This window comes from Aethalodelphis obliquidens, unplaced genomic scaffold (assembly GCF_003676395.1).
Source record: "Aethalodelphis obliquidens isolate GAN/ISIS:26980383/991018 unplaced genomic scaffold, ASM367639v1 scaffold6, whole genome shotgun sequence".
Lineage (NCBI taxonomy): Eukaryota > Metazoa > Chordata > Mammalia > Artiodactyla > Delphinidae > Aethalodelphis > Aethalodelphis obliquidens.
The window spans coordinates 1,371,488-1,390,241 of record NW_020837950.1 but is presented as its reverse complement, the minus strand read 5'-3'; the positions used below and the strand labels follow the sequence as shown (position 1 = coordinate 1,390,241).

The following is an 18,754-nucleotide window of genomic DNA, read 5'->3' as shown; positions in this document are numbered from 1 at the left end:
CCCAGAGCAAGTCAGGTTTACTGAGCTACTACAAAGTTCACAATGTACAGTCATTTGTAACTTGAACAGATTGTGAAATAATCTCGTTAATCACCCAGCATTCTCAATACAGCAGTCATTCTGCAGTAGTAACCATTACTGTGAGGAGATCTAAAAGTGTCAGTTAAAAAGCAGCAGTTCACATATTTCTGAAAAAGTCATTTTTAGAAACTTTTAAGGAGTTCTCTACCATGAAAAGTGTGTGTTACAGCGTAAAGAAACCACAATGTCCATGAGTTAAGATAAAGCACTTCAAAGAAATCTCCGGTTAAATCCTGAAACTACACCAGAATTCTCTGGAGTTAAATACCCCTAATACTGCCTTAGATTATTACAAACAGAATAAGTGAGGAATTGCATTATTTCTTTTCCAAGAATAGAAAGGATACTTCCTTGTTAGAAAGTAGCTGGTACCATCATAGCCCACACCTGGAAGTGCAGGCCGCCTGGTCCCAGCACCAGCTTAACGGCGAATAACAGCGAAGCTTTCTGAGGCACCACAATCTTGTAACAGGACACAACTACTCAGAGAATTTGGCAGCTCAGACCTTAGCTACAAGGTAAAAATTGCTAATGCAGTTACACTCCATTGCTGAATAAAAGAGAGGAAAAAATGTCATTGGTAGTGCTTTTAAAATATTTAATATTCTTTAAAATCCAAAATAATGTGATTCTTACAAGTTATGTGCCACATAAAGCAGGTGTTATTTCTTTGAGAAATGCAGGTGATACTGGAGAACAGCACTGAGGTATTTTTTATTTTTAAAACTGAATAAGGAAACAAAGTCTGAATCTAATTAATTTTACATTTATAAAAAAAAACTCAATGCTACTGCTTGGCTCTTTTGCTATAATTTTAGGTTCTGAATACAAGAGTATGGGAAAGAGCATTATCATAGTACATATAGTTTTTAAAAACTGTGCACATCATAACCTGGAAAAATGATTATACAGCAAGAGGCCTGAGTGGAGGTAGGCTAATAACACTTTACCTGTTCTCAAAGGACAGCTCTGAGAAACAAGTGTGACCAATTGTAACACCAAATTAAAATGGCAATATTTAAATAAGTAACAAAATGATCCGCATTTTATATAATATTGAATTTCCAAACATAGCTCATGAAAATCAGCAGAGAACCTATTATAGCACCGTTGAAACCATTCATTATCCCATTGTGCTTCTGTGTAATTTAGGATTTGGGCTGAAGTTATTACTTGGAAAATGTCAGTCTTGTTTTTGTAAATCAATCTGGATTTCAATGAAATGTTTGCTTTAGGAAAAAAAAGGTATTCTTAGCCATTTATAGCTCCACCCTTTCAGAAGGAAGAATGACAGGCTATATCTAATTTTAATTTAAAACCAAGAACCAAGCAGTAAGGACACATCAATGTCAAGAGTAGTACACTAAGAACCACACAGAACATTAGAAAGAATTTGGTGTGTGTTTTTACAATTACCAACTGATGTTAAATTAACAATTAAAAATTTACAGAGATAAAACTTTTTTTTTTTTTTTTGCACTGACTGGTTTCAATACAGCACTGAATTTAACTCGTCTTTGGGCTTCAGTCTTTACATAGAATGAATGTGCAAGTGCCATACTGAGCACCCTCCCCGACTTACACCATATGATAAAACAGACTTCAGAGTAATTCTAGGATGATCTAAATTACAGCTGCTCTGGCTGACATCTATAAAGGAAAAGGATTCCTCTTCTTTTTGCTTGATGGTGATTGTCCGGTTACATAATACATCAATCTGAAGATAGATAACAGAGCTTTCCTAACATTTGAACTCTTTAGTATTGGTACAACCATTGCCAGCAGTGAATCTGTACCAGTATAGGCCAACTCAAAATACACATCATAAAACATCTGAATGTAGTTTTTAAAGCAATGTCACCGTTGGTTTCCTCAGAAACTAAAAAGCATACATTTAAAGACATCGTGTCTCCAATTTAACCCTTAGAGTCAAGAAACATTTTTTATATCATTAAATCCAACTGGTGGTTGACCTCCTTTAATTACCATTCTCTAAGGGATCCCAAAAGCTAGAGCGTGCTCTGGACCTGGGCTGTGGGACTCAAGAACTACTCTGGGAGCCCTAAGGTGGGGAATTCTGTTCCAATACAGACCAGCAAGAAGTATCCTCAAATTTCTAGGCCTCAAATGTTGAAACACTGCTTTATTGGACAATGCTGTGTATGGAGGTTTGGTGTAGCTTTGTTTTTAAAGGACCAAGCAACACTACACTATATAAACACAGCAAATGTTTTCTGTAGAAGAGTTTGCAGTATTCCACCTATATTTAAGGACTTTAGATGGATTTTAATATGGATATGATAGTGACGGCCATTAGAAGATGCTGACCGTTTTAATAACATTTTCCCAAACAGGCAGCGCGTGTTTTGGGTTCTGTCATACTGGCGTTTGGCTGTGTTGGGGAAGTTATCATATTAAAAGTGCCCATAAAATAGAAAAGGCAGCAAGTGAAACTAGAAAAAACTTGGAGCTATATGAAGCAGATTTGAAAGGAGTTACCTTTACTGTTTCCTATCTAAGTTGAGAACAGCAGGGAAGCACAGGGGCATCTGGACTGGGGCTCCACTGCTGTCTTGAAGTGGAACAGGTTCCAATCGCCATGAAGAGGCGTCGCGAGGGCTAAGGACTGCACCCCAGATGGGAAGAGCCAGTCCTCCACATAGAAGATTACAAGGCAAAACAAAACAAACCACAATTAAATACGCTGTGAAATCACTCTGATGAGAAAACAGAACACAAAGATATTTAAAAATATAAATAAATACATTTAGCCATTTTTATTCAAGAAACCCAGAGAACTGCTTTCAAAGCAATTGCTTCTTTAAAAACCACTTTCTAAATTCTCCCATAAATACTATTTTGATTGTCACTTAATGCAGCACCTCAGTATTTGCTGGTGGTGGTGATGGACTTTCACTTAATACCTCTTCATAAACTATTTCACTAAAGAACGTTTCCCTAGGAAAACTCAGGCAGCTTACAAAATATTGTTAAATACTCAAAAACAGAACCTGCAAAGTATTATTTTATTTAACAAAAACAAGGAATGTAGTGTTAAATTATGACATGAGGAAAAAGTATGCAAAACAGTCACATGGAAAGAAAGTTTTAATTTTTAATATCCACGTTTGCTTAGTTTCTTGTGAGCTGTTCAATACTGTTTCAAACATCCTGAATTAATAACTGTACCAACAAAATTCATCCCCAGTGTTTCCACAGGAGACATTAAAATATGACCAAATTATTATTATTTTTCCTTTTCTTCAACCAAAGTAGTCTTTCTCAGTCCTTTCTGTGCAAAAATATTACAAGAGCAATTCAAATGGAAACACTGAAATGACATGCCAACATTTCAGAGCACATTTAAAACACCCAGAATAATTCTTGAAATTACTGTATTCTAAAATATGACTACCAATCACTTTTAGGTTAGTTCTATACATCTATTCACACTGATGCAATTCTCCTAGACCTCTGAAAATAAACAGGCTCATTGGTCTCTTTTGGTGTCCACACATTAGGCAAGATAGGTTTACAATAGTGTCTAAATGGAGCTAGGCATCCACAGTCTCTTGACTCCACCACATTCAAAACAAAAGTCAAAGTTCATTTGGCTACCATGAAATCACTCCCATAAACCTACTATGGTTCACTGGATCTAAACATTTCTCAGAAATGTGTCATTTAAAAATTTCACCTAAGTGATGATTCGGGGATCCTTTAGAAATGGTAGTATCTAAGATAATAAACTTTATCAAAATGAGTAATTGCAATAAAGTGCTTGTTACCTTTCAAAATGATGCTTTTAGACTGTGGTGTGTTGTCTGCGAAGTGTGTGCTATTCCTATATAAAGGATCCCCAGGCATGAGAGTTGGGTCTTCTCACCTGTCTCAGAAAGCAGCAGCACTATCTCTTGGTAGGCTGACAATAGGCACGTTACCCATGCGGATGAGGCTAAGCTAGAGCTATGGCAAAAGGGGAAGTAAATTAGAAAAGGGGGGAGGCATGTGAAGGGTTCCTATTATATTCATAGTTATATACAAATATATTAAATATGCTATAAAAATAGTCAACTCTTTTCCTTTGCAATTACTTCAGAAGCTCCTTTTGGAAGAACGCTCACCCACCCCAAACAAAAGACTCTTTTCCTCCAATCACTATAAAATGGCAAGTGCCTTTGTGCTGTTTCTTTTCCTCTGTTTAAAAATTCCAATCGGCTTATTCCTGGCTAGACTCACTCAGCAATAATAATATCCAGTGTTTATACCTTCCAACACTGACTCCCGAGGGACTAAGAACAGGGTCACAGACATTGGAAAGGTTATAGACTTGAATGAGTTTTACACAAATGTTCGTCAACAAACTTTCAATTACCAGAGAAATATAGGAAAAGAAAAAAAGTAGAAATGAGCAATACCAGAGCAAAATGCTATTTGCAGTCCACTTTAAAAAAAAAAAAAAGGCTACCTCAATGTCGTGGAGACATCTTAAAACACGTTGAGTAACTTCCAGTTTAAAATAATTTTCACCTGTCTGTGTAGAGCCGGCAAATAGAGTACTATTTTAAGGGGCCCCTTCCTAAGGCTTCTTGAACAAGGGCTCATCTCCCTTCAACAAGCAGTGCCCTTAACTAACTGCAAGCAGACCGCTTTAAGGCAATGACCAACAACCCAAGCACTTCTGAAGAATTACAACACTTTCACGAATCTACACTGAGAATTCTACAACAAACTGTTCAAAGTCACTGGCATCCTTTTATTACTAGTACATTCCTAAACCAGATTTACGTGACAAAGCAGAGCACAGGACTCAAATTACCCCCTCAACCTGGGACGGAGTTGGGAGACTGAACTGTAGTATTTACTCACATGCTGCCCCCATCTTCCCCCGTATTTGCTTTTCTCCCAATATTTTCACTCAAAAACTGAAGTGCTTTTGAGTGTCTTGGTTCTGGTCTGACGCCAGTCGTGGCAGCAACTTCATGAACCCTTACAGTCCTCACTGGTAGCTGTGAGAACAACAGTGACTCACCCAGTGCCACAGCAGTCCAAAGAAGGTAACACCTAATGACTGCCACCCAGAATCAAGTGTTTTTTAAGAAAAACCGAGGATCTATGAGAGTAAAGCAGAGGGAAGATAAGATTTTTAAGTAGTTGAAAGGTGTTCCTATTTGGTATTTTTTCATGACTTAGATTTGGATTTTAATGAACAACTTTGGCTACAGAAATGAATGAAGAACAGGCCACTGCTGAATCTTCATCAGAATGCTCAAGTCTCAATGCACGGAGGAGGGGACAGGGACTGCTCTGCAGCCCAAGTTCCAGGGAAGCAGGAGGAAACCAAGTTAAAGGAGGAGCTGAGAGGCAGTTACTAGCTCTTCTGATCCAACACTTCATTCTGACAGCAAAAGAAAAGCTGCTCCTTTAAGTGTAGCAACCAATTCTAAGCAGGAAAAAAATGAGCTGTGAGGAACAGCAGGAATTATAAAGCAAAATCTTGTCTAATTTTCTTTCCCAAATATTTGTGAGGATGAAAAAATGCTTGAAGGGACTGGTGGAGGAGAATGTGCATAAACAGTCTACAGATTTACCTTGTGGCTTGTCTTATACTTTGCTTGTGTTAACCTAAGTACACAGTACTCACGGTTCACCATCTTTCTTTTTACATATGGGACTTAGAAAATAAACCTTAATATAATAGTTCATCATATCTTTTGTTTGCTAAATCTGTATCACTACATATTGCCAATAAATAAATGAGGCACAACTCAGATATATATGGAATGGCATGATAAGGTTAAGAAAGGCAATCTGAAAGGGGAAAAAAATACTGTTGCCATACTCTACAACATCAATGTTGTCCACGTGTACATATGCTCAAGTACACAGATATTCCGACATTTATTCTTGACATTCATGAGAAAGTCATGATCATTTAGCTAGAAGAGGAGCTCCTTGATATGTTAATTACTGATTGGCATCTAGTAACACTTCTTTTGTAGAAGGGTAGGTACCAAGTCTCTTTGGTTGTTTTCAACATTAATTTTCTAGTTTATGTGTGGCCAGGCATGGTTTTCTACAGAAAGACAAAGTATACCCCTTAAGGATGATAGCAAAGCTGAGAACAGAAAAGTCTTAAGAACTGACTGAGAGTTCCCCTGACTCCTTTATCTAGCAATTCTGTACTAGATTATTTTCATTGCTGAAATCTTTTCTATTTAACAACCTCAATTCTGTTACACATTTTCTTTTAAGGTCAATTTTGATTTATTATAGCTTGCTGTCTTCCCTTTCCTCAGTAATAATTTTTGATATTCTAATAAGATTTTTTCCCATTAATTTTCCTTTGTTCTGTAGTTATAAATTTAATTACTAGTACCATAAAATCTATAAAATGCTTTTTTTTTAATGTACGTAATTCTGGTTGGAACTTACTACCTTTAGAATGTATTAACAAATGAAATCTTAGTTCATGTTTATGAAGCATGTGAGCTACAATATTCTACTGCTGTAGTGAAGGCAAAGCCAATTCCTACCCCTTCTTTTTTCTTCACAGGATTTTAAGATCACATTGAGCAAATATTTACTGGTAATTACTAAATGACTACATAGCTTTAAGGAAAATGATGATTTAGCAAAACAACTTTGTGATCACATTAGTAACTCTGATGTATCATTAGGATGTCATCTTTTATTTTGAAATTATTTGTACCTCTAAACCAAGAGACTCAAAGCAGTCTTCATTAGAAACTTAATGGCACTGACACCCACATGCTATTAAAAATGTACCAAGATTTCAAAACTGCTACTGAAACCAGACGATGAGCTCAAGATGGTGAGTTATCACCTGAATCAAAATCAAGGCACAATGGGTTGTTTTTTTTTGTTTTTTTTTTTTCCCTCAAATAACCCTGAATCATTTCTGACTAAAAGAAGCATTGAAATTGTGGGGATAATAAAAAGGTTCCAACAAATCCTAAAAGTTAAAATTCCCACCAGTGAGAACGTTAAAAAGTGCCTAAAATATTTTGTGTGCAAATTCACTCCTATAACTGAAACATTCTTTAAATTACTTTCAGGCTTGTTAAAAACCATTTACACAACTATTTCCAACTATGAACTAGATCAAAATATGTGATCAAAACTCCCAACCATCTTAAAATAAAGCAGTGCAAATCCTATTTTCAAACATAATTGAAAAATAATGAAATGAGGGATATTTCTGAGTAACTTGAAAATCCTGTTTCAAATAATTTAACCTGAAAAAAAAAATCCATTCCCAGCAGCACATCATACCTCACTGAACAAACTGTGACATCACAGCCAAAGTATGAACATAAAAAGACTTGTGCCCCGGAAACTGAAGAGAACACTACTGTATGGTAAACAAAAGAGAGAAGAGGATGTATTAGTTTGCACATGGTGTCAGAATCTAAGGAAACTACTCATACCTAAATGAGATAATGCTTTCATGCAGCATACAAAATGTTTTGCTTTCTCTCCTTTTATCCAGACATATACATAATATTATTTTTACAGCGTCTGTACATAGAGAATTTAAACTCATACAACATTCTGAAATTAATTACTATTCCATCATTATCCGAAAAGGGAGAGGGGTTGGGGAAGGGGGCCTACTGAGTCTACTGGACTGTCTTCATGGCATCATTGTAAGCAAACCCCTGACATGGCAGTGGTGTATCCTCTGTAACACTTGAAAACAGGCACAGAACCACTCAAAGTTACTAACATTGTTAGTGCCTTTCTTATTCACTGGAGGTCATGTTTCATAGCTGAGTTTCTTAACATTTGGCAATATACTCTTTTTCCATCAAAAAATATCTGGGCAAGTAAAACACTGTCAGGATTGGCTATGGCCCTATGATCATCTCCTGCTGGCTGGTATTTAATGCACATCCGCAGCACGAGGCAGCATTTTCTCTGCTAACTAATTCCAGGAACTAGAACACTCAATACTGCATCTCATGAAACCACTGGAACTTTTCATGCTATCCTCAGATCATCCGAGCAACTCTTTTATGGGCCACCCCCTTCCTCCCTTGAGGGCAGAAAGGAAGCGTGTGTGCTACTGTGGTTGAACCTTGGAAGGATCAGTCAAACTGTCAGTCCTGCGCCGATTCAGTTGCTGCTGTTGCTGAGACTGGTGTTGCTGGTGATGTGACTGAGGGAAAGTGCTCTGCTGTAGTGGAAATGCAGCAGAGAGGATAAGCTGAGTTGAAGGGTTCCCGTGGAGCAATCTAGAAGTCTAAAAAAACAAATGGATTATGCAACACTGCTTTACCCGCACTATACTGTCTACATTAAGATTTACTCAATTTTTCCACTCTCCGCAGGAACAAAATCTGTACATAAGTTTTGCTTTCTCATTTAAAAATAATATTTTGGAAAACGCTAATGAGGATTTCCCTCTTCCTGAAAGTATAACAGAATTTCATTTTTTAAAAGGAAACTGAGCTAGAGGTTTTATGGTACAGAAAGCAATCTATGCCCTGAGGCAAACCACGCATATTCTTTCACTTTATATGTCCTAAAGACCACATTTTAAACAGATGATACAATTTAAGCATCGCTAAGAGCATATGAAACATGAACATTCTGAGGTCAAACAGACAACACCTTCTGCACAGGCTTTTTGATTGGTGAGAGCAGCAGTTCAGTGGCCAAGAGCATGGGCCCTGAGGTGCACTGCCTGGGTTCAAACTCTGGCTGCCCCATTTTACCCGATGTGTAACTTGGTCAAGCTATTTACATCTCTGGGCCTCAGTTTCTTCATTTACAAAATAAGGAGAATCACAGTACCTCCCACAATGGGTTTCTGTGAAGATTAAATATTAACATTATTATTATTTAAAAGTACCACAAAAATGAGGGCAGGCAAAGTCAGAGACTTATGTCCTATAGGTAGCAGTATCATGTAACAAAGAAAAAGCAAAACAAAAAGCGAGCGGGCAATCTGAAGTCTGAAGCCCTGGCTGTGAGTTTTGCTCTGCTATTTATTAGCTGTGTGGCCTTGGGCAAATGTCAAGTCCATGAACTTCAGTTTCTTTTGCCTAATTGCTCCTTCTAGAGATATAAAGGAAACTAGCCAAAAGAAAGTGAAAGTCTTTCCTCACTACTGACAATACATCTTGACGCAGGGTGCATAATTTTAAACTGGAACTGTGATGGGTGATTTCTGCAAATGTATGTGAAGGACACCTGCACACGCACACAAAAGGACAGATCTTTGAAACTTTACGGCCATTAAGCTTTGCTAAGGACCTGGAGACATTTTCTTTTTCCCTCTGTTATTAGGAACAGCTTTTGTAAGAAAAGAACTCAGGATATTTATGAGCCTTACAGGGTTACAACAGAGGTACACTTTGGAACTAGGTGTTATATAACCAGAAAAGACAAATTGTGTATTTCTATCTGCATATGAGTGTATTTCTAAAGGGTATTGCCTATCTTATTTCTTTAGTGGTTCCATGTCTTTGGAATGTTTTTTTAAAAGTGGAAGAGAATGTTCATTCTTTTAAGAGCCCTCGTTCCCTGAGAGAAAACTGAGCTCTTAAGGCAAGTCTTCTCCCTTTCTAAGCTTTTGCTTAATTTTCATTGAATACATTTCCCCTAGAGAATAGTTTATAACTTATTATAAATTCTTGTCATTAATTAATTTGTAACAATAGCTAACCCAGTCATTAATGGCTGCACTGTAGGCTTAAGGTCTAAGGGGTTGTATGATTCTCAGAGATATTTAGGCAACTAACCTCTTTTAGTTTAGCACATCACCAAGTTCAGAATTATATTTGTACCAGAACACCAATGGCGATAAATTAACACTGTATTTATGTCTGAGTATACAGTATAACACTGAATCTTCTAATCATACCATATGCTGTATAACTTTAAAACTGATGATATGTACCTGGCATACATGGAATGGTATCCAGCACAAATCTAGGCTTAGCCTACATTCAAAATCGCTGGCCTTTTAGACCAGTAAGGAAAAAGCTGGATTTCCAGATGTCATAGTCTGCTACTGTGTACCCCCAATGAGGGTACTGAGGTCCAGAAATTTGTCCTGCTGATTTCTTTGCTGAGGATCCCGATCTAGGTGACCTTGTTCTGCACCCTTTAGATAAGTAGATTCTGTCTGATATACCCACATGAGATCTGTGTCTGCATTTTGGTTAATCTGAGTGTCTATTAATACATTTATCAAGACAGTGGTCATAAAATCAAGCTAGTTATGTGCCTTCTACCATACTCAGTGATTTGCATGCTTCTTTCACCCATGAGATATTAACTACTAGCACCTCCATATTACAGATGAGGAAACTGAATTTTAGCAAGTTGAGTAACCTCCAAAGTTCACACAGTATGTGGTACAGCAGTGACTCAATCTCAGCGCAGGCTATGCCTCCACAGTATATCTCCTCTGATGTTAATATATTACCAAAAAGTCACTATAAAATTTAATCCAATAAAATAATTTAAGATAATGCCTAAACTAATTTTTTTAAAAAGTCCCTTTCAACACCTCTGCCCTGTAGAGAGTACAGCTTGATGGGCCACTAGGAAAACAAGAGAACAGAGAAAGGTGCCTTTGCTTGAATTCCAGAAACTCTAGCCAGAGAGAGCTCTATGTAAAGTACCTTGATATGGGCAAGAAGCAGCCACTTACTCTATCCAGCAGTTCAGACAGTGGGGTATCTCCACGGCAAGGTTAAAGGTTTTCCAAAGACAGAACAAGAGAAGAAAAAATAGCCAACTGGGATAAGCTTTCTGTCTTTATATAAATTTAAGTCGTACAATGAGCCTTTATGGACTTCTCAGATCATTTTTAAAATGTTCCTTTAATCCCTAATTTCACTCCATAAAAGTAAACAGGTCTGGGACAGCTTCCGCATGGGGAGAATTACCTGTAAAAACTGCTGCGGCGGTTGAGCCAGCTGCGCCTGCGGCGGCTGCTGCACTGCAGGGAGTTGCTGTTCCTGGGAACTCTGCTGCTGCTGCTGCTGCTGCTGCTGTGGGACCGGCAGTGTCTGTGACTGCGGTGGTTGTGGAGCAAAGGTAGGGTAGGCAGTCACCACCTGACCCATGAGCATAGCGCTGGGCACCACGACCGCCCCGCAGGCTACAGGAGCAGTTACTAACTTGGTCACAAGCTGCTGACCTTGAGAAAATCTGTTAGGAGGAAAGAACGGGAAAGGGAGTCAGAAGTACAAGGTATACATTATGAAAGGTGGTGGGCTGAACATTTCTCTAAGATAATACCCATGATATTGCCAATGAACTGATAGGGTATAACTCTAAGATAATCCCCTTTTAATACTGCCATACTAAAAGCTGTACGTTCCAATTTTGTTTCATGTTTTTAAAGATTCCCTTTGGGATATCAGTGAAACAAAAGTGTGTAGAGCAAAATGAAGTGAACCCAAACAAAAATACAAAACTTTTTTCCGATATCCACATGCAAAAGAATGAAATTTGACCTTTACGTCATATATAAAAATTAACTCAAAATTGATTAAAGACCTAAACATAAATGTTGAAACCATGAAACTCTTGGAACAAAACATAGGGGGAAAGTTTCATGACACTGGATCGGGCAATAATTTCTTGGATATGACACTAAAAGCATAGACAACAAAAGAAAAAATAGATAAACTGTACAACAAAATTAAAAATGTTTATGTTTCAAAGGACACTATCAACACAGTGAAAGGGCACTCCACAGAGTGGGAGAAAATATTTGCAAATCATACATCTAATAAGGGGTTAATAACTAGAAAATATAAAGCAATCCTACAACGTAGCAACAAACACACACTCTGATTAAAAAATGGCCAAGAGTCTTGAATAGATATTTCTTCAAAGATGATATACAAATGGTCAATAAGCACTGAAAAGAGGTTCAACATCACTAATCATTAGGGAAATGCACATCAAAACCACTAGGAGATACCACTTCATATCCATTAGGATGGCTACTATCAAACAAAGTGTTGACAAGGGTGTGGAGAAATTGGAACCTTTGTGCACTGTTGGTGGGAATGTAAAGTGGTTCATCCACTATGGAAAACAGTATGGTGTTTTTTCAAATATATTAAAAATGTAACTACCATATGATCCAGCAATTCCAATTCTGAACTGAAAACAGGGACTCAAATAAATACTTGTACACCCATGTTCGTAGCAGCTATTCAAAACAGTCAAAAGATGGATACAACCCAAGTGTCCATCAGTAGATGAATGGATCAAGAAAATGTGATATATACATTACAATGGAATATTATTTAGCCTTAAAAAGGAAGGAAACGCTGACACATATTATAACATGGATGAACCTGGAGGACATCATGCCAAGTGAAATGAGCCAGTTAGAAAAGACATATATTATGTGATTCCATTTATATGCGGTATCTAGAGTAGTCAAAGTCACAGGCTTATGTGCTTAGAAAGTAGAATGGTGGTTCCCAGGAGCTAGGGGGACGAGAAGTGAGGAGTTACCGTCTGATGGATACAGATTTTCAGTTTGGGAAGAAGAAAATATTCTGGCGACTGAAGGTAGTGATTGTCACAATGGCGCGAATGCACTCATGTCAATGAACTGTACGTGTGAAAATGGTTAACACAGTAAGTATTATGTTATGTATATTCTACCACAATAAGAAAAAATTTAACCTGTTAAAAATATCAACTTTTTTCTTTTTATAAAATTACTAGGTACTTGGGAGGTAGGTATATGTGACACATGATTTTGCTAATGAAAATAAACTAATCAAAATAAAGCAGTCATAAGGGAATTTTTAAAAAACTCTCTAGGTTTACAGATGTTTACATTGCAAGCGGTATCTTATAAACATAATTCAAAACTAAATGACATCCTAACAGTACATAAAAATGCACTCAATTTATAAATTTATCAAGGAGCAGAGTACCCACCGTGTTACAATTCACTAATATTCCCTCCCACCCACCTTCCTTCTTCCACAGTCTTTAATAAAAGGACAACAACAAAAAACGATGCCTCTTCAGGGAACAATATTATTTCTATCTGCCTTTTCTGTGAGATGAAGTTAGTTTCCAACACTGGTCATCACGGTGAGGAAATTGAGACATGACTCTACCGTCGATTTAGCATGACACAGCTGCAATTACAAACTGTTCAAAGCACATAACTACGATTAAACTTAGCACATATACATACTTTATATGCTCCATAAGACAAAATAAATCTATTCTGAATCCATTCCAAATCTTAAAAGTAAAATACTGTATATTATATACTTCAGGACCAAACGCATTATTTAATGCAAAAACATATATAGTAAAAAATTTACCTATAAAGCAAGCACAAAGAAACAAATAACATTACAAAGTGGCTTAATCATAGAAATGCTAAGCACTAATTTCTCTGTAATCTAAAAAGTAATTCGTATCTGAATTGTCCAACTGCCCACTGGTAAACTATGAGACTACCTCATCCCTCTCTGGCACTAAAAGAGTCTGCAATCTACTTTGGCTTAACTTCTGTGGCTTTGTATACACTCCTACCTTTGCCTAGAACACCCTCCTGGACTCCCTGCCACATGCTTATCCAAAGCCAAGCTCTTTAAGACTCAGGTCAAGTATCTCCTCCCTGAAGCTTTCCCTGACCACACTCCTCTCTTCATCTGCTTGCCTCAACCCATAACACTGCTCACATCCTCCTTTCTAAAGACCTAGTAAGGATTTATCACATCAAACAATACTGATTATTTACCTTTCTATGGCTTTGACTAGTCTGATCTTTGTCCTGGGATAAAGAATGCGCCATACTCATCTAAGTAGGCACTCAAATGTCTGCTGAAGTATGTTTTTGCCCCTTCAAAAAACAGTTGTCTACAAACAATTGCTAAATTGTGTCCTCCCAAATGCATGTCAACATTCTACGTTAATGGATTTTCCCTCGGGCTTTAAATCTAGTCCTCTGTATTTCTGTGGAGCATATTCATAATACTTCCTTTCAGAAGTCAAAGCTGAAAGCTGGACTTTTTAACTTGAAGGAACTGAATTCCAAAGAGAAGAAATGAGTTTCTCTCTGCTCTTACTGCTTCTGCAATCCTGAAGCTTCTTTACTCTCTGGAAATTATTAATAGGACTTTAATAAAATCTATTACACAGTCTAATACAACAGTAAGGTTTTATTATAAAAGCAGCAGCCTACTTATATTGTACTAAAATTAGTAAAAAATAAAATGTATTTAAAATATCATTAAGACTAGAAATCCTATAGTTGTTGAAAGACTCCTTCCTAATATTCGAAAAGGGTATTTCTTCATAATATTTGTTTCTAAGTCAGCTATCTGGATGACTAAAATAAGTCACAGATGGCGGTTTTTCTAGAAGCGCCCACAGAACTTTAGCATAGTATATGTTAAAGCACATGAGCTTTGAAATCAGACACCCAGGCTTGAATTCAGATACCCTTCTTCACTCCCTAACAGCTATAGACCCTTGACCAAATTATTAAAAACTCACTTTATTCTTACCTGGGAAATAAAAGACCCTTTTTAAAAAATAAAAATTAAATGAGATAATATATTTTGAGCATGTAGTACAGTACTTAACACAAATCAAGAAAGGTGAGCTACTCTTACTCCATAACACATATAAACTATGGTAGCAAACACCCTAACCACTGTTACTACACTGACAACACACCAGCATCTGTACTGAAATGATAAAAGTTTTATAGTGATATAGACAAACCCTATTATAAAACTTGTGTAACAGTGTGCTGTAGAATTTGGATTCTACAATATTTATTAGCACATTTCTGAACAAAACAAAACTTGTTGTTACTCTTTTATTATAAAGTCCGTAAACAATGGATACATTCTGTGTTTTTATTTCAAATTCAAGAGTTAGCAACAAATTAAAATCACGTTTTTAAAGATCAAAGTGTTGTTGTTGTTGTTTTTTGTGGTACGCGGGCCTCTCCCATTGTGGAGCACAGGCTCCGGACGCACAGGCTCAGCGGCCATGGCTCACGGGCCCAGCCGCTTCGCAGCATGTGGGATCTTCCCGGACCGGGGCACAAACCCGTGTCCCCTGCATTGGCAGGCGGACTCTCAACCACTGCGCCACCAGGGAAGCCGCAAAGTATTGCTTTTTAATCAAACAATTTACATCTTTGAAATGACTAACGAAATATGACCACTACCTTATCTGTCTGTCCTGAGTGAATGTAGTTACTGCAGCACTCTGGGAACTGTTCTGTGGCATACTAGATGGAATCTGGACCATGCTTCCGGCCGTCGGCTGAGAAATCACCATAGTGTTGTACAGTGGGGCTGTAAGAGTGCTCTGTGTCTGACTGGGAGGAGATGTTTGCTGACTGTGCCCGCTCAGTACATTCTGTTGATTCTGCTAGGAAAGAGAAGATTTTACAGATAGATCATCTGAAAAAAATTTATTCAGGAAGTATGATTCTATTACTCATCATTCTAACAATAGCTGACATGACAGAAAAAGAAGTGGCAGAACATATTACTCTGGGAGAAATCAAGGAATAACTTGTAGTCATTGAGAATGAATTAGCCTTCAGTATCTTGCTGGAAGGTAAGCTATGACTTTTGAAAAGGAGCATGATCTTAACAGGGATGATATGAAATATACATGAAGAATTTCTTCAAACACCCAAAGTAGGTGACTGACATTACACATTTTTATATATTTCATTTGAAGTCTTGAGATTTATAATCACAGATGCACACCAATTACCAAAATTTCCTAGAATGTTGATTAAGCCATCACTGCCCTAACAATACAGTCTTCACCTATAGTAACATATGTCCTAGTCAGACACTTGCAAGTCAAAGTCTTTTTTTTGTTAACACACAGAACTAGTCCGTATGTTCATTTTAAGCAAACTGCAAAATTTTTACATGTCAAAATACTGAAAGCATTCAATGTTCAACAATTAAGAACAATTTTGCTCAAAATATTTTAATTATCACTCTCAATACTATAGTTTCTATTACTAGTAAAGTTTTAAATATGGTAATGTTCAAGATGAAGCTTTATTCTTGTTTTAGCAACACCATACATTTCAATCACTGAACACTCCACAGCCCACTGTACTCGATAACGTTACCTGACTTGATGTACTTTGTAAAGTCTGCTGTTGTATCATGTGCTGAGTTGTGCCAATGTGTCCAGTATTCATTCCACTTTGAATTTGGTTAGTCTGAACAACCTGGCTTTGCATATTTATAGGTGCAAGCTGCTGGATATTAGATGAATTTCCAGAAGAAAGTTGAACAGAACCAAAATTCAATCCAGGGGTTGACTGTTGTAAAAACATCTTTAAAAATAAAGATTACATTGAAATGATCTTTCTAAGTTAAAAAGAATGAGAGCATTAAAAAAAAAACAGCTAAAAATTAAGTTTAAAACGCAAGTAACAAGAAGACTAAGTCATTCTGAATGAACACTGAGCAAAAAATAATTGCTGAATAAAACATGATACTCATTTTCATTCTTCCAGTCACCCTAACCCTATCATGTTTCTAATTGTCAGAAAAAGCGTTATAAATTTCAAAACCTCCACTTGTTTGACATTTTTACATGTTGGGGATTATTATATCAGCTAGCGTTACCCTAACTCAGAGCTGCTCAAAGGTCTGTGGACTGGCAGCTCTGCATCACTTACCATTTATAATTCACGGCATTAGACAGAAGTAGCCTTCACTTAAAGTTTCCTTTGACCAAAGTCCTAGTCTCCTTGGATAGACATAACTTTAGAGTGGCCTTGTTGGTTGACCAAATGAGACTAATTTGAATCCCACCTACTAGTATGTTTTTTAAAAAATGACTGATGATTGAGTCATAAATTCTGTACCTACATGTAAAGTATTTTGATGTTATGGGTTTAAAGCTTACTAAACATTAGCCTGCTAAAAGATGACTCTAATCTGGAGAAACAAAGACGCTGGTGGAAACACTCTTAGGAATGAATCATCTTTAGAGACTGTTAATACAATCCTATTGAGTAAATAACCAATGAGTATTTATTGAACTAAACTGAGGAAATGTATCTTTTGCATCTCACTTTTAATTAAGAAAAGTCAATTTCCTAAGAAGCCAAAATGCAAATAGCATGCTTTGCTTGAATTCAAATGTAATAACTTACCTGAAGCCCTTGACCATGGACCATTTGAAGCTGCTCTTGAATTTTTCTTAGTTCTTCTTGTTGCCGATGAATGTTTGCCTCTATCATCCGAGTCCGTTGCTCCAACTGGTCTTTCAGATGCTGCATGGCTCCTAACTGAGCTGAGAACTGAAACTTAAGTATTGTGGACAGAAAAAGTGTAACATAGTTTACAATCACTTCTCATAACTGTAAAATGTGAAACACAAGCAGTACATCATGAGCTAAGAGTGTTACGCCAGTTATGAATGTATCGCCTCTCAACTCCTAATTCACCTGTCTTTGCTCGGCTTTGTGATACTGGAGCTGGACCCTACAAATGTATCTCCGTAGTCAGCAGGCACAAGCAGTCCTGTCAGTGACGATGCTGGAGGGATACTGCAAAGTGAGGTGCCTATCTTTCTGGTTCTGGTGCTTTTCCTTCTTGTTTTTATGCCAATGGGTAGCATCCTAGTGAGTGTCATCAGCGCTCCAGCAGGTGGCTTTCCTGCAAGTCTCCCTGGCATCCTAGTGGGCAGCTTCCCAGCAAATGTTACTGGTACCCCAGCAAGTGGCTTCTTGCTCTCCAGCCCTAGTCTGTGGCACCTCCGTGAATGTGTGGACCATCCAGTGGCTACAACCACACCTGCCTAATGGGATCTGAGTCTCAGCCTGGCCTGGAAGAGCAGGAGTTCAGGAGCGTCGAGGGGGTCTTCCAAGTTGCTCCCCCTTGGCTACTCTCCCTTTCACTTACATTTAGTGGCTGCTCTCTACACCTGTTTTTCCTGTATTCTTTTGAATTCTCTTAACTGCTTTCAGTGGTTAATCCCTGTTACCAGTAATTTGTTATACTACCCCTGTTCAAATTTCTGGTCTAGCTTCTGACTAGATCTTGACTGATTACAAGATGAATTAATAACACTGGCTTTAGAAGACCTAGGTTCCTATTGCGGCACTACCACTGAACTTCATTTCTACTCTTTAACAACTGAAAAAGTAGCCTGCACCTAGAGTTGTTCACATCAAACTGTCATCCCTAGACTGTGCTCTTTGTGCATTAGAAAGTTATAAAAATCTGACATTAGAAAGTTGTAAAAGTCTGACAGATAACCAACCATGTAATTGTTCTCAGACAAGTACAAAACCTAGGCTTTTAAAGACTAAGCGATTATAAATGAATGCATGCATACATGAATGGAAGCATAGATATTCTACCTACAGAGTAAATAAGGTTTTCAATCTTACTTATTTCTCTGTTTCACCTGAGTTACAGGCAGCTTCTATTTACTACTGCTTGAAACTTAGTCACATTTGTTGATTCACCACTTAAGCTCGTTTACTTAATTCCAGGAATATTCTGCACAGAATACAGTGTAAGAGCAGAAAGAATTTCACTGTATTGGAAATCTGTCTTAATCTTAAAATAGTCTCCTACAATTCATGTAAAAGTGAGAAATGCCCCCCAAAAGCTTTTCTACTCTATCTTCAAAA

The 18,754-nt window shown here is 37.4% G+C and overlaps 1 protein-coding gene across 28 annotated transcripts in view; it reads right to left on the bottom strand.

Annotated features, from left to right (window-relative positions):
* Positions 1-776: 776 nt before the first annotated feature.
* CLOCK (clock circadian regulator) overlaps positions 777-18,754 on the bottom strand; it is a 135,332-nt gene continuing 117,354 nt past the window's right edge. For 21 of the 28 annotated variants that reach the window (XM_027102898.1, XM_027102895.1, XM_027102903.1 and 18 more), the window contains 5 exons: positions 17,267-17,419; positions 16,229-16,438; positions 15,296-15,501; positions 11,007-11,271; positions 777-8,347 (listed from right to left, as the gene is read on the bottom strand). In XM_027102898.1, the coding sequence (XP_026958699.1) occupies positions 8,168-8,347; positions 11,007-11,271; positions 15,296-15,501; positions 16,229-16,438; positions 17,267-17,419 (1,014 nt within the window). In that variant the 3' untranslated portion in view covers positions 777-8,167. The remainder of the gene's footprint in view (positions 8,348-11,006; positions 11,272-15,295; positions 15,502-16,228; positions 16,439-17,266; positions 17,420-18,754) is intronic. The other 7 variants (XM_027102911.1, XM_027102912.1, XR_003432110.1 and 4 more) reach the window with 6 other exon arrangements.